The sequence below is a fragment of the Ornithorhynchus anatinus genome, unplaced genomic scaffold (assembly GCF_004115215.2).
Source record: "Ornithorhynchus anatinus isolate Pmale09 unplaced genomic scaffold, mOrnAna1.pri.v4 scaffold_264_arrow_ctg1, whole genome shotgun sequence".
Taxonomy (NCBI): domain Eukaryota; kingdom Metazoa; phylum Chordata; class Mammalia; order Monotremata; family Ornithorhynchidae; genus Ornithorhynchus; species Ornithorhynchus anatinus.
This window is the reverse complement of record NW_024396743.1, coordinates 1,825,143-1,840,269: the sequence shown is the minus strand read 5'-3', so window position 1 is coordinate 1,840,269 and position 15,127 is coordinate 1,825,143. Positions and strand designations below refer to the sequence as shown.

General features: G+C 55.8%; 1 protein-coding gene across 1 annotated transcript; it reads right to left on the bottom strand.

The window, feature by feature from the left end:
* Positions 1 to 2,407: 2,407 nt before the first annotated feature.
* Positions 2,408 to 15,013, bottom strand: TMC8 (transmembrane channel like 8). The gene is made up of 14 exons (XM_029056830.2): positions 14,382 to 15,013; positions 13,517 to 13,665; positions 12,493 to 12,642; positions 10,544 to 10,605; positions 10,098 to 10,234; positions 9,070 to 9,217; positions 8,533 to 8,867; positions 8,056 to 8,179; positions 6,370 to 6,467; positions 5,556 to 5,739; positions 5,043 to 5,173; positions 4,431 to 4,589; positions 4,049 to 4,127; positions 2,408 to 2,795 (listed from the first exon to the last, which is right to left on the bottom strand). Exons 1-14 carry the CDS (start codon positions 14,522 to 14,524, stop codon positions 2,502 to 2,504), a joined length of 2,193 nt encoding a protein of 730 aa, XP_028912663.1. The 5' UTR covers positions 14,525 to 15,013; the 3' UTR covers positions 2,408 to 2,501.
* Between the last annotated feature and the right edge of the window lie 114 nt (positions 15,014 to 15,127).

Below are 15,127 nucleotides of genomic sequence, written 5' to 3'. Positions count from 1 at the left end.
GTTTCTTAGGCTTCTGCTCAGTGTCTCGCCCGGCCGGCCCACTCAAGAATTGATGCTTCAGCCCTCTCCTCAGCTCCACAGGGGCCCCCCGCAAGATCCCCACGTGACCTCCCGCCCTCTCCCCACCTGCCATCGGCCCTGGCTGCAGTGCAGAGATAAACGGCGGGACCTGGGGTTGAGGGGGCCCGGGGGCAGGACGGAGGCCCACTCAGACCCACAGCTGCAAATTGTTGGTGAAGCCCAGACGGGCAGGGTCGGGAGAGAGGGGTGAATCCCCCTCAACCAACACCCCGTCCTTTCAGCCGGGGAGCAGGGAGACCAGGGTGCCTGACCCACTTACACACCCCTTCCCCAGCCGGCAGGACAGGGTCCAGGCTAAGAAGGAGAGAAATAGTGGGGCGGGGGATCAGAGGAAGGCGGACGTAACTCTAGCTGGGTTTGGAGGATTTGGGGGTTCCCTAATCGGGGGCAGATTCCCTGGATTGGCCGTTTTGGTGGGAGAGGTTTGGATGCTATTCTTCTTAGAAAGCAGCGGGTCCTAGCAGGTAGAGCCCAGGCCTGGAAGGCAGAAGGACCTGCGTCCTCATCCCGGCTCTACCACTTATGTGCTGTGTGGCCTCGGGAAAGTCACTTCTCTGGGCCTCAGTTACCTCATCTTTAAAATGGGGATTAAGATTTCGAACCCCACTTGGGACAGAGACTGTGCCCAACCCAATTAACTTGTATCTCCCCTATCGCTTAGTTCAGTCCCCAGCCCATAGTAAGCGCTTAACAAGAACCATGAAAGAAAAAAGAGCGAGGCGGAAGGGCCCGGCTTGAATCTTGGGAAACCGCCGGTGGATGTGGGCGGTGGGAGCCACGGTGGGGTCCTGAGGTTGCCGCCCGACGGCTCTTGGTCCCGAGGCCCAGGGTTAGCCTTAGGCAGTGGTCATTTTGGCCAAAACTATTATCACTGTGTCTTGGGAGGGCGGAGAAGGTGATGAGAGTAAAGGGGGTTGGAATAAAAGAGAGGGAAGGAAAGGAGAGAAGGAAGCAAAATGGGGTGAAAAAGGAGGGCAGATAATGTGGGTGTGAGGTTGGGGGAAAGTTGGGGAGCCGTGGAGGAAGGGAGAGGGGTCACCGCGGCAGAGAGCGAGAAGTCAGGACACGACCGTAAAACAAAATATTTAATGGTTTATCTACAAATCGACACCAGCCCGCAGCCCCCACCCAAAGGCTGAAATCAATCGATCCGTGGTATTTATCGAGCACTCACTGTGTGTGGAGCACTGGACTAAGCGCTGAAATTCCTCCCGGTGACCCAAGGCAGTTCAGCCTGGTACCCGCAGTGGTACCCAGCCTCCAGAGGGCATGCACAATGTCGGGACTTCTCTAAATTACCCTCCACCCCCAAAAGGGGAAGGGAACGGGGACCCCGGCCCAGCCCTGAGGAATCCAGGAAGCCCGAACCCCCCCAAGCAAGCATTCAGGTCTGATCCAGGGTGAGTCTGGGGGAGGGGGATCACCCAGCTGCTGGGGAGAGGAGGGTCCGGGCCTGTACCCTCCTCCGCTCGGGTCTGTGAACACACACAAAAGCCCGCGCCCCTTGGACTACGCAGCTCACGTCTCCTCTAAGACTAAGCTCTCCTTTCTTCTTTTCCCACTCCCTCTGAGTCACCCTGACTTGCTCCCCTTATTCATCTCCCATCCCAGCCTCACACCACTTATGTCCAGCTCTGTCATTTATTTAGTTATTTTAACGTCTGTCTCCCCCTGTAGACTGAAAGCTCACTACGGACTGGGCACGCGTCTGTTATATTGCTGTGTCGTACCCTCCCAAGCGCTTAGTAAAGTGCTCTGCACACAGGAAGCGCTCAATAAATCTGATTGACTGACTGGCACACCCCTGAGTCTCCCAGACTGGAAGCTCCTTGTAGGCAAGGATCCCCCCTCGTGCCTCCACTGGACTCTTCCAGGTGCTCAGGATAGTGCCACGCACACAGTAGGTGCTCAGTAAATACTACTGAAGGACTGATAAACTATAAACTCCGTGAGGGCAGAGATCATCTCTGCCAACTGTATCGTAGTCTCCCAAGTGTCCAGTACAGAGCCATGCACAGAGCAGGCGCTCAGTAAATAACATTAATCGACTGTGTGGGCCCAGGGTCTCGAGGAGAGGAGAGTCTCTGGAACGACGACTCCAGAAGGGGTGGTGGTGGAGGTTCCGGGCTGCCTAAAGAAGTAGGGTGGCACAGTGGATAGAGCACAGGCCTGGGGGTCAGAAGTAATGGATTCTAATCCCGGTTCCATCACTTGTCTGCTGGGACCCCTGGGGCAAGTCACTACACTTCTCTGTGCCTCAGTTATCTCATCTGGAAAATGGGGATTGAGACGATGTCCGATCCGATTCGCTTGTATCCACCCCAGCGCTTGGTACGGTACCTGGCACACAGAGCTTAATGAATACCACAACTCTTAATTATTATTATTACTATTCTCAATCCACCCCGGGATGGTCACCGCTATGAGATTCTTAGGTCTGGGGAGCTGGGGAAGGTGAATGGGGAATGGGGGGACAGAGGCACTGGCAAGGGTTCAGGGCAGGGGAAGAACGCAAGGGAGGAGGACAGCGATTTGGAAGAGAGGAGGCGGGAAGACCCGGGCCCAGGGGAGCGGGGGCCTGGGGACCCCGGACAGGGGAACCCGGGACAGAAGGATCCTCGTCGAGGTCGCTGGCTGAAAGGCGATTCCATCCCTCCCGCCGCCTCGAGTAGCCGGTTCAGGTCGCCCACGAGATGCCACTTCTCGCGTACTTGCTGTGTGGATAGAGAGGAAATGGGGAGGGGGAAAGGGAAGAGTGAAAGGGAGAGAGGATGGGAAGGGAAGAAGATGTCAATCAATCAACCAGTAACATTTAGTGAGCTTGTACTGCTTGCAGAGCACTGTTCTAAGCTCTTGAGAGAGGACAATATAAAAATACAATAGACGGAGGACACATTCCCTGCCCACAGTGAGTTTACAGTCTATAGAACATTAATAAAAATAAAGAAATGACGGCTGTGGACATAAGTGCTGGGAAGGTGACAGGGGGTGAATAAAGGATGAAAATCCAAGTATGGGGCAATGCAGAAGAGGGTGGGAGAAGAGGAAAGGGGCGCTTAGTCGGGAAAGGCCTCTTGGAGGAGATGGGTCTCGAAGGGAGGGAGACTCAATGTCTAGGAAGAGGGAGGGCATTCCAGGCCAGAGCTACGATGTGGGTGAGAGGCAGGCGGCAAGACAGACGTAATTGAGGTACAGTGAGTAGGTTGGCATTAGAGGAGAGAAGTGTGTGGACTGGGTTGCAGTGGGGTGAGGTGAGGTAGGAGGGGACAAGGTGATTAAGACCTTTAAAGCCGATGATAAGGAATTTCTGTTTGATGTGGAGGTGGACGGGCAACCCCTGGGGGTTCTTGAGGAGTGGGGAAACATGGACTGATCGTTTTATGAGGAAGTGGGGAGGGGGGAGCTGATATTATAAATACTAGAACAGTGCTTGGCACTTAGTAAAAGCTTAACAGATATCATTATAATTCTAAATTTTTTATTATATTAATGTCAGTCTCCACCTTCTAGAGTGTAAGCTCATTATGGGCAGGGAACATGTCTACCAACTCTATGTACCGTACTGTCCCAAGCGCTTAGTACAGTGCTCTGCACATAGCAAGCACTCAATAAATACCACTGATGATGCTGGTTTAGAAGCCCCATCCCCAGCCCCTCCCTTTTCAGTGGAAAAAGAACAAATCGGGAGTCAGGAGACCTGGGTTCTGATACCGGCTCCGTCACCCGTCTGCCATACGACCTTGGGTCAGTCACTTCTCTCCTCGGGGCCTCAGTTTCCTCTTCTGTGAAATGGATATCGGATGTCCGGTCCCCCTCCCCGCCTCGGAGAGTGAGCCCCAGGTGGGTCCGATCTGCCTGTCTCGCGCCTACCCAGTGCTTGGCACAGAGCCCGGCACTTAGTAAGCACTTAGTAAATACCGCCACAACGCTCATTCTTACCCCCTTCTGTCCCCCGGCCTTCACTCACCCACACCAGTTGCTTCCGGAGTACTTGAATGGTCCGAGTGTTGGCCCTGGATTGGGAGACTCCCACGGTCAGGGCAAGGCTGTGGAGAGAAAAAACCGGTCAGATCACAAGTCCCGCTTTGCCCCTCTCCCACCACACCAAGCCGGCCTCGGATGCAAATTTACATATCATGATATTTACATTAAATGACATGTAAATTTGCATCCCAGGCCTTTATTAACAGAACGTCCCAAGCCCCCCGGCCCTCCCTCGATGCCAGGCTGGGCTGGGTTGCCCCCGGAAGGGCATGGAGACAGGTACCCAGCCTCTGCCCGGCGTCCCCCGCGCTGCCTCCGGGCACTCCTGCCCTCGGCCGGGCCCCGAACCCCCGCCGGGCCGGCACCTGAGCAGGAAGAGGAAGGGGTAGCAGAAGGCATTGGAGCCCATATAGTTGAGGACGAGCTGGGCTTCGGCGGGGAGGCGGGTCTCCACTGCCTCGGGAACCACTTCCCACGGAGCTGAGTAGTTGGCGAAGAGGCCGCAGGCTCGGGAGGAGGGCACGCTGCAGGGGGCAGAAAGGTCAGGGCACCTCGAAGCTTTCCTTCTCCTACCTTTCCCTCTCCCCCGCTGGGGGACCTTAGGCGAGTCACTTCACTTCTCCGGACCTCAGTTTCCTCATCCGTAAAATGGGGATGATATATCTGTCCCCTCTCCCTCTTTGACCGGTCGGGGACCACTTCGAACCAGATGATCTTGAATCTCCCTCAGCGCTTAACAGATAGCACAGTTTCTATGAAACACTCCTCCCCACGCCAAGCACCCCATCTTAGTCCCCTCTAAGTTCATTCCTCTGCCTCAGGGCACCAGGACTGGTTAAGTAAGGACTGATTGATTGTTTAATCACTCTGTTGTACCCTACTCTCCCAAGTGCTTAGTGTAGTGCTCTGCACATAGTAAGCACTCAGTAAATACCACTGATGATGATGAGTGTCCCTGGGAAATGTGTCCTCCTCACCTGCTGACCACATATCCCAAGGGCATGATGGCCAGAAAGAGGCCCAGCAGGAGAACCAGTTGGAAGAAAGAGGTGGAACGGGAGGCTTGGATATGGCGTTCCGGAGCTCTGCAGTTGCAGAGGAGGTTGTACTGGGGTGCGGCAAGAGAGGAGGAGAGGGAGAAATTACCCACAGTCCTCTTTTCCCTTGGATTCGCTCCCGCCTCTCACCCCTCCCTCAGCCCCACAACACTAACGTCCGTCTCCGTCATTTATCTATTTATATTCAAGTCTGTCTCTCCCGCTAGACCGTAAGCCGGGCAGGGAACGTGTCTACCAACTCTGTTATATTGCACTCTCCCAAGCGCTTAGTACAGTGCTTCTTCGCACAGAGTACGGCTCAATAAATAGGGCTGGTTTTTTTTTTTTTTTACGACTGGTTCCCCCCACCACCCAACCCTGTTCAGTCCCTAGGAGACCCAACCGCTGGCCCCATCCCCCTTCTTCCACGTCCAACCCGCTTCGACCCCTGACCTTTTTGATGTAGAAGGTGAGGAAGATGAAGCCGCCGTTCAGCAGGGGGAGCAGAGGGCCGTAGAAGAGTCCCATCCAGGTGACGGTCTGCCCGGCCATGAGATCCAGGACGTTCTTGGACACCGTGAACTCTTCCCGGCCCAGCCAGACCCACAGTGGCCCAGAGAAACGCTCCACCAGTAGCCTAGAGGGGGAGGGGAGGGGCAGGCAGTCACTTCAGGGAAAAATGGTCTAAGTGTCCGGACAATCAAAAATAATCCCCTCTAGACTATAGGCTTGTTATGGTCAGGGAATGTGTCTGTTTATTCTATTGTCCTCTCCCCTGCGCTTAATCCAGTTCCCTGCACACAGTAAGCACTCAATAAATAATAATAATTATGGTACTTGTTCAGCACTTACTGTGTGCCGAGCATTGCTCTAAACTCAGGGGTAGATACATGGCAATCAGATTGGACAGAGTCCCTGCCCCATACGGGGCTCACATTCTTAATCTCCATTTGACAGGTGAGGTAACTGAAGCCTAGAGATGTGAAGTGACTTGCCCAAGATTACACAGCAGGCACGTGGCGGAGTCGGGATTAGAACCCGGGTTCTTCTGACTCCCAGGCCTGGGCTCTATTCACTAAGCCACGCTGCTTTTCACTAAGCCACAGAATTGACGGATTGACTGACGGAAACACACACGTGCATCGATACTTGAGGTCTCACCGGCACTCACGCTCCCTCCCTCCTTCCCTGCCCTCTCTGGCTTTTTTTGGGGGGGGGGGTCCTCCCCCAACCCGTCCTACCCATTCCCCCCGCCCGCTGGACTCACCTCCGGGGCAGGCTGACCAGGAAGGTGAAAGCAACAGTGAGGAGGAAGTTGAAAATACACAGCTTGTACATCTCCTGCGCTATGGCATTCTCCCAGCACTAGCGGGGGGTCAAGGGCGAGAAAGGCCGGTCATTTTCTCCTTCTCCGTACTGCTCGTCCATCCTGCTCGTCCCCCTGCCCAGCACCCTCCTGGACCCCCGCCCCTCCATCCCACCTGGAACAGGCCCCTCCCTCTGGCTCCTGATTCCTTGATCAGAAACCAAGACCAGAACTCTCCACTCTCTTCTCCCATTCCATCCCAGCTTGCACTCCTCATTCCTTTCAAGTCAGCCTCCTTCCTGGGCCTCACTCTTGGCTCTCAATCGTATTTATAGTGTGCTTACGGCGGGCAGAGCAATGTACTGAGCACTTGGGAGAGTACGATATAACAAAGTTGGTAGACACGTTCCCTACCGGGGTAGACAGACACTAATATAAAATAAAGAATCGATGGGTATGGACATAAGTACTGTGGGGCTGAGGGAGGGGTGAATAAAGGGTGCAAATCCAAATGGAAAGGTGACACAGAAGGGCGTGGGAAAAGAGGAAATAGGGCTTAGTCAGGAGGACTAAGGACTAAGGACTTGGAGGAGGAGTGCTTTTAATTTGGCTTTGAAGGTGGAGAGAGTGATTGTCTGGTCTGATGTGAAGAGGAAGGGAGTTAGACCAGAGGTAGGATGTGGGCGAGAGGTCGTCGGCGAGACAGACGAGATGGAGGTTTCAGTGAGTAGGCCAGGCGTCAGTAGAAAATGAGGTACGGAAGAATGGGGCAAGGAGATTGGATGTTTTAAAAGGAGTTTCTCTTTGATGCGGAGTGGAAACCACACGGACTGAATGTTTTTGTAGAAAAACCCACAGAGTAAGGGCTCAATCGATATTACCGCTTATCGGCTCAGACCTGGGATGGTCACGCAAGCTCCAAGCAGCAAGGAGGAGCTGCAGGAGAAGAAGTGTGGCCTAGTGGAAAGATCCTGGGTCAGGGAGCTGGAGGACCTGGGTTCTAATCCCAGCTCTGCCCCTTGCCTGCTGTGTGATCTCGGGCAAGTCACTCTGCATCTCTGGTCCTCAACTTCCTCATCTGGAAAATGGGGGTTCAATGCCTATTCATCCTTCCACTTAGACCCTGAGCTCCACATGGGACAGGGACTCTGTCGACCTAATCATCTTGTATCCACCCCAGCACTTCGTACAGTGATTGACACATAATAAGTGCATAACAAATACGTGATTATTATTGATATTATTAAGCAATACTGTTCCTCCCTTCAGAGGGCTTGTAATGGGTTTGAAATAGTAATAATAATGATAATTATGATATTTGTTAAGCGCTTACTATGTGCCAAGCACTATTCCAAGCATTGGGGTAGATACCAGCTTGGACACAGGTTGGACACAGTCCCTCTCCCACATGGAGCTCACAATCTTAATCCCCATTTTACAGATGAGGTCGCTGAGGCCCAGAGAAGTGAAGTGACTTGCTCAAGGTCACACAGCAGACAAGGGGAGGAGCCGGGTTTAGAACCCAGGTCCTTCCGACTCCCAGGCCCGAGCTCTATCCACTAGGCCACGCTGCTTCTCAAAGGGGCAGGTGAGGGTCCCATCTCCCCAGGCGGTACCCCGCCCCCGCCCCCGCGGAGTCCCCATCACCTGGTAATGGTCATTGTAGCCACAGGGCTCGCATTCGGAGCGGTTAGTCTGTCCGACGCACAGCACCGTCTGCCCCATTGAGAAGAAGAACATGCCCAGACTGGAGAGTTTCAGCACCACAAACCTGCCAACCCAAGCACAGACCGGGCTCGGGACTCGCTGAGAGCAAAGGGGGACCCCCCTTTCCTCCCCCCACCCCGGGCGGGGGTACCAGGAACACCGACTGCCTGCCGAGGGCCCCCTCTGGGCTCGGCCCCCTCGGGGAACATGGGCATCCAGAGTCCCAGCTCTCCCCTCTCCCAGGATGGCCCCTTGCCTGTGACCCCTGACCTCAGAGCCGGACCCCACCCTCGGTTGCCCCTCCGGGACCCAGTAGGGCTCCCCAAGAGTCCCAGCAGAGGGAGGACAGGGGACCCACGGGATGCCCAGTTGAGGAGGGTCAGCTTCTCTCAGCACCACCCCCCGGGAGGCACCGACCAGATGAGGGTGAGGTTGATCTCAGTGTTGGGGGAACAGTCCACCTGCCGGACCAGGACCGGGAACACCTGAGGTCCCAGGAAGTTGACCAAGGCGATGACCCCGAGGGGCAGGTACTGGAGTACCACACAGCGTACAGAATGGAGGGAGCACTGCTCGTCGTCCTTCTTGCTGGCCTGGGAGGCCTTGGTAGCATAGTAGATGAAAAAGATGGCCAAGGCCACCAGGGCCCCGATGACCGCATTGGGCCACAGGTAGGACAGAAACCGCCGAGCCTTCTGCTTCCGCGTCTGCTGTCGCATCTGCTGGTAGCGGAGCTCCTCCCCCAGCTCCAGCTGGAGGGGCGGAGGGGCAGGGACAGCGATGGGGACAGAGAGAGGGGCGCGGGTCAGGGGCCGGGAGCACGGGCCAGAGACTGGGGCGGCTCGGCCGGCCTGCCCCTCCCCGCTGCCGTCGCCCCTTAACCCCCAACCCGAGGGACCACCCCCGCTGTCCCGGTCCAGTGGGTTGGCCGTCCCACTCCCCGCCGCCCGGCACCTTGAACTCATTGCTGATGACGCGCTGTTTGATGTTGGCGGAGGCCCTGCTCTGGATGCAGAAGTCCCAGGCGTCAAACACCTTCGTGCTGAACAGGGGCCTGTATTTCTGGCTGAGCAGCTGTTTTCCCAGAAGCCCTCGCACCATGCTGCAGGGGAGGGCCAGGGAATGCCGCTCGGGATTCAAGCCCTAACTGCCCCAAGACCCTCTCGCTCCCATCTTCTGAGACTTCCCTTGTCCACTCTGCCTCACCTTTCCATCCCTTTATTCCCTCTCCTTCCCCCTTCCTCCCTTTCCTTTTCCTCTCTTTCCTTCTCCTCTCTCTTCCCTCTCCTTCCTCTGCCTCAGCCCTTCCTCCCCTTCACTGCCTCCCACTCCTTGTCTTCCCTCTCATCCCCTTTCCTCCTTCTCCAGTCTCACCCCCTCCACTTCCTTCCCTCTCCCTCCCTCCCACCCCATCTAATCCCTCTCCTTCCCTTCTCACTTCCCTCCTCCCTTTCCTTATCTTCCGTCCTCCTCCCTTTGCCTCACCCTTCCTCACTTTCCTTCCCTTCTCTCCCCCTCCTTCTGCCTCTCCCCTTCCCCTCCTTCCCTCCCTCCCGCTCTCTCTCCTTCCCTCCTCACTTCCGTCCTCCCTTTCCTTCTCTTCTGCCCTCCTCCCTCTGCCTCTCCCACTCTCTCTCCTTCCGTCCTCTCCCTCTGCCTCACCCCTTCCTCACTTTCCTTTCCTTTTCATCTTTCCTCTCCTCCCTCTCCTTCTGCCTCACCCTCTTCCAATCCTCTTCCTCCTCTATCTCCTCTCTCTTCCCTCCTCCTCTTTTCTCCCTCTCCTTCCCCTGCCCAGACCTTCTGTCCTTCTTCTCTCTGCCTCACCCCCTCCTCACTTCCCTCCTATCTTCTCCTTCCTCTCTCTTACGCCCTTCCAATCCCTCTCTTCCTCCCCGTCTCCTCTCTCTCTTCCCTCCCGGCTCTCCCTCTGTCCCTCTCTCGGGCCGTCCGCCAGTCCAGCAGTCTAGCCGTCCTCTCACCGGTTCAATGTCCAGCCGAAGCAGAGGAGGAGTCCGGCCAGAGGCCCGAGGAGGTAGGCCAGCCGCACGCTGTAGCTGTAGCTGCTCTCTGGCCCCGCTTTGTACCAGCCGTAAAAGAGCCAGGTGTTCTGGAAGGCCTAGCCGGGCCAGGGAACAGGGAGCATGTGGGCTCATCCTCCCACCCCCACCCCTCCCCACCACTCCCATACCCCTTCTGTCGCTCCTGGGGGAACTGGGGGTGCCCTAGGCCCTGGACCCCGCCCCCGCACAGCCCCAGGTAATCCCAGCTCTGGTCCCTTGCCACCCCGGACTCCCTTAATCCTGGCAGCCTCGGCCCAGTTGTCCCCACCTCTGTTCTCCAGCCTACGGGGGGGCTTTACCAGCCCAGGCCCCCTTAGACCGGGGGTCCCCCAGCCCTGACCCTCAGCAGCCCGGGGCAGACTCACACTGCTGGAGAAAATGTCCCCCTGGGAAGTGTGATTCTGGCTGGAGATGAGACACTTTGGATCTGGGAGGGAGGGGGGGAAACAAGCTGAGCTGAGCAGGCAGCTGGTTTGGTCACTGCCTCCTATGAGCCCACCCCCACCCTCCAATCAATCTATCAATTGTATTTATTGAGCGCTTACTATTCCTACTACTACTAATAATAACTGTGGCATTTGTTAAGCACTTACTATCTGCCAGGCGCTGAACTAAGCACCGGAGCGGATACAAACAAATCGGGCAGGACACGATCCCTGTCCCGTGTGGGGCTTACGGTCCCAATCCCCATTTTATAGATGAGGTGACTGAGGCCCAGAGAAATGAAGTGACTTGCCCAAGCTTACACAGGAGACAACTGGTGGAGCCTTCTGACTCCCAGGTCTGTGCTCTATCCACTACGCCATGCTGGGCACAGCGTAGCATGAAGCATTTGGGAATGTATAACATAGCAGAGAGCCTGTATACACAAGAATCGACTGTGTATATGCACAAGAATCAGCCCTTTATACACACAAGGGCTGAGAGTGGACAAGGGCTGAGGGTGGACATAAATAAGTGAATGTATAAGCGTGAGAGGGCTCTGAAAGGTTGGCAAAGTTTGGGAGGCCTAGGTTAATCAAGGAAGGCTTGCTGGAGGAGGTGGGATTTGGAAGATGGGGAAAAGCTGTGTTCCGTCTGCTGTGTGGAATGTGGGGGGGGGGGGGGCCACAAGCTGGTGTATTGTACTCTCCCAAGCGTTTAGTTTGGTGCTCTGCACACGGCAAGCGCTCAATAAATATGATTGATTGAATGAATGAAAGGGTAAGGTTCAGGCAGGAGGTAGGGCGAGGAAGCAATGTGGCCTAATGGATAGAACATGGACCTTGGAGCCTGGAGATATGGGTCCTAACCCTGACTTCCCTTTTTTTTATGTTATATTTGTTAAATGTTTACCATGGGCCAGGCCCTGTACTAAACGCTGGGGGAGATACACGCTAATCAGGTTGGACTTAGTCCATTTTCCACATGGGACGCACAGTCTTAATCCTCATTTTATGGAGTCACAGAGAAGTAAAGTGACTGGTCCAAGGTCACACAGCAGACAAGTGGCAGAGCCGGGATTAGAACCCAGGTCGTTCCGGCTCCCAAGCCTGAGCTCCATCCACTAGGCTGCTGTAAATCATGGGGGGTGAGTTCGTGGCCTGGAAGCCAACTGCGAGAAGCATTGAAAGACGCATTCCCTGTCTACAATGAGCTTACAGTCTAGAGGGAGGAGATAGCCTTCAGAGGAGACTTGGGTTCTAATCCCATTTCTACTCCTTGCCTGCTGTGTGACCTTGAGCAAGTCACTTCCTTTCCCAGGGCTTCAGTTTCCTCCTCTGTAAAATGAGATCTCAATCCCCGTTTTTCCTCCCTCTTCGACTAAGCCCCACGTGGGCCAGGGCCTGCCTCCGACTACAATTAGTAAGAGTGAATTAGGTCAGAAAGTCTCCATTTTGGGGTCTTTTTGACCCTGTTTAAAAGCTCTCATGTCAGAGGCCAGAAACTAGCGAGCCTGGGGGTCTAACTCTATTTACTCTCCTGAGCATTCAGTACAGTGCTCTGCACACAGGAGACTAGACACTCCTTGAGAGCAGGGATCGTATCTATATTGTCCTCTCCCTAACGCTCAGTAGAGAGCTCTGCATACGTAGACTTTAAGCACCCCGAGGGCAGGAATCATGTCTGCTATTGCCCTCTCCCAAAAGCTCAGTACAGAGCTCTGGACACAGTAGACGGACAGCTCCTTGAGGACAGGGATCACGTCTACTACTCTTTTATTCTCTCCCAAGTGCTCAGCCCAGTGCTCTGCACAGGTACGCGCTCAGTAAATACTATTGATTGAATGATTCTGAGCTGTTTCCCACCCAGTTAACGATGGACTTCTCCTCACCCGTAATGGGCGGGGGGCCTCGGTCCAGGGGTTGGAGCCAGACCAGGGGCAGTAGCGTGGTGGTGATGGTCAGGAGCAAGGTCAGGAGGTTGAGGTACAACAGGAAGCGGAGGAAGGTAAAATAGGACTGGATTCCTGTGCCGAAGAGCCCTGTTGACAGAGAGGTGGGGTGGGGGTTGGAGAGGGGAACAACTCTGGGGCTGGGGGCTGGCGGCAGGGGAGAGGTCAGTTGGGTCGATCCATCAGTGGTATCTATTGAGCGCTTACGGTGTGCACGGCACTTGACTGAGCACTTGGGAGGGTCCTACGTGACTGGAGTTAGAGGTTCCCTGCTCGTTGTGGGCAAGGAATGTGTCTGTTTTAGTAATAATGCTGGCATTTGTTAAGCGCTTACTGTGCCAAGCACTGTTCTCAGCACTGGGCTGGATACAAGGTAATGAGGTTGTCCCACGTGGGGTTCACAGACTTAATCCCCATTTACAGATGAGGCAATTTAGGCACAGAGAAGTGAAGCGACTGGTCCAGGGTCACACAGTTGACAAGTGGTGGAGTGGGGATTAGAACCCATGACCTCTGACTCCCAGGCCCGTGTTCTTGCCACTAAACCATGTGTCCTCTCCCAAGTTCTTAGTACAGTGTTCTACACACAAGAAGCACTCAATAAATAGCAGAGGTGGATTATTTTACCCCGATTTTTGCACCATTCACAGAAATGGAAACCCCTGAGGAGGCGAGCCCCGGAATATTTGGGATAATTGAGGGGAGGCAAGGTGCGTGTGAATCTCATTTCTCTGTAGCCACCCACCTCCCCCCTTTTCCGCTAAGCCTGAGGGGTGGGGGGCCCGGGAGCACCCCCACTCCTGCAGCACATGGCTCCTCTCCTGCGCGGGGGGAAGAAATAAAAACAGAGCAAGAAATTGCAATGGGAAGGCCTAAGGGTGGAGGGGGGCAGTTCCGGGAGGAGCCAGGAAAGAGCACTGGTCCCGACGGTGGGGCCCGGCGGGTCGGGGGTCGCAGACCTTACCTCCGATCTTGTACAGAGACCCCTCCCACAGGCCGCAGCTGGCCCGGACCCGCCGGGCCGAGTCGTGGAGTCTCCGCAGAACCACCCGCTGCCTCCGCCACCAGGACTCCCAGCAGTCCTCGTGGTCCTCTTCAGGCTTCCGCAGTTGCCTAGGGGCAAGGGTGAGGGGGGCGATAGTATAATAATAATAATGGTACTTGTTAAGTGCTTCCTATGTGCCAAGCACTGATCTAAGCACTGGGGGAGATACAAGGTAATCAGTTTGTCCCACGTGGGGCTCCCAGTCTTCATCCCCATTTTCCAGGTGAGGGAACTGAGGCCCAGAGAAGTGAAATGACTTACCCAAGGTCACACAGCTGACAAGTGATGGAGTCGGGATTAGAACCCAGATCCTTTGACTCCTAGGCCTGTGCCCTTTCCACTAGGCCATATTGCTTCCCCTGTTGCTTTTCTCATGTTAGACTCCCCCAAGTGTTTAGTCTAGAGTGCAGAGCACACAGTAAGAGCACCGTAAATACCACTGATGGAGAGATTCTCTCCCTCCCCCATTGCTTCTGCCTCTCCTGCTCTTCTCCCTCAGTGCTCTCATCCCTCCTGCTCTTTTCTCCCTCCTCCAGTGCTCCCACCCCTCCTGCTCTCTCCCCCCCACCCTCCAGATCCCCCCAACGCTCCTCCCCCAGCCATTCTTTCATTCATTCGTATTTCTTGAGCACCTACTGGGTGCAGAGCACTGTACTAAGCGCTTGGAAGAGTACAATATAACGATAAACAGACACAGCCCCTGCCCACCACCCACCACAGCCCCCCACCTCAGCGCCACCCCACTCTCCGCCCCCAGCGCCCCGCCGGAAGGGCGATCTGCCACCTGATGAGCCGCTTGTCCATCATGGAGTAGGGTAGCTCCCTCAGTGGGCCCTGGGTTTTGCGCAGCCTCTCCAGCTCTTCCTCCCATAGCTCCTCGCTCACATCCGCCCGGGAGTCCTTCCGTCTCCTCAGCGGGGTGGCCATGGCCGCGGGGGGACCCTGCTGGGGGCGGGAGCGCGGTCTGGGCACGGATGCCCATCCGCGCCGCCTCCGCGGCTCGGGTGCCGGATGGCAGAGGAACGAGGTCGCTCTGGGGTCACCACTCCTGCGGGGCCTCTGTTTTCCCTCCCCCTGAAGATGGAGAATGAGGTTATTTGGGTCCTTCCCCTTTCCCTCTCCGGGCCCTGAAACAGTCAAGCCCCCAGGCCCGGGCACCAGCCTTGGTGCTCTGTGGGTGGGCCAGCTCAGCCAGGCCCTCTCTCTGCCCTCAGCTGGGCTTTCTCAGGAGCATCCAGGACCAGGGGAGCGGGAAGGAGCCGGACTGGAGGGTTGGGAGTAAACAGAAACCCCCTTCCTCCTTCTAGCCTTCTTCTGGTGAGACCAGGGGAAGTTTCCCTTCTCCCCGCACCTCCAACTCCCTGAATTCAAATCCTAGCCGGGAAACCCTGGTAGATATTGCCAGACTTTGGACTGGCAAATCCTCTGGTGACAGACTGGGGTCTGACACTGCCCGACCACCCCCTCCCCGCCAACCCCCCATCACCGGCTCACCTGTCTCTTCCCTCCGGCCTCTTCTGCGTCGCCCAG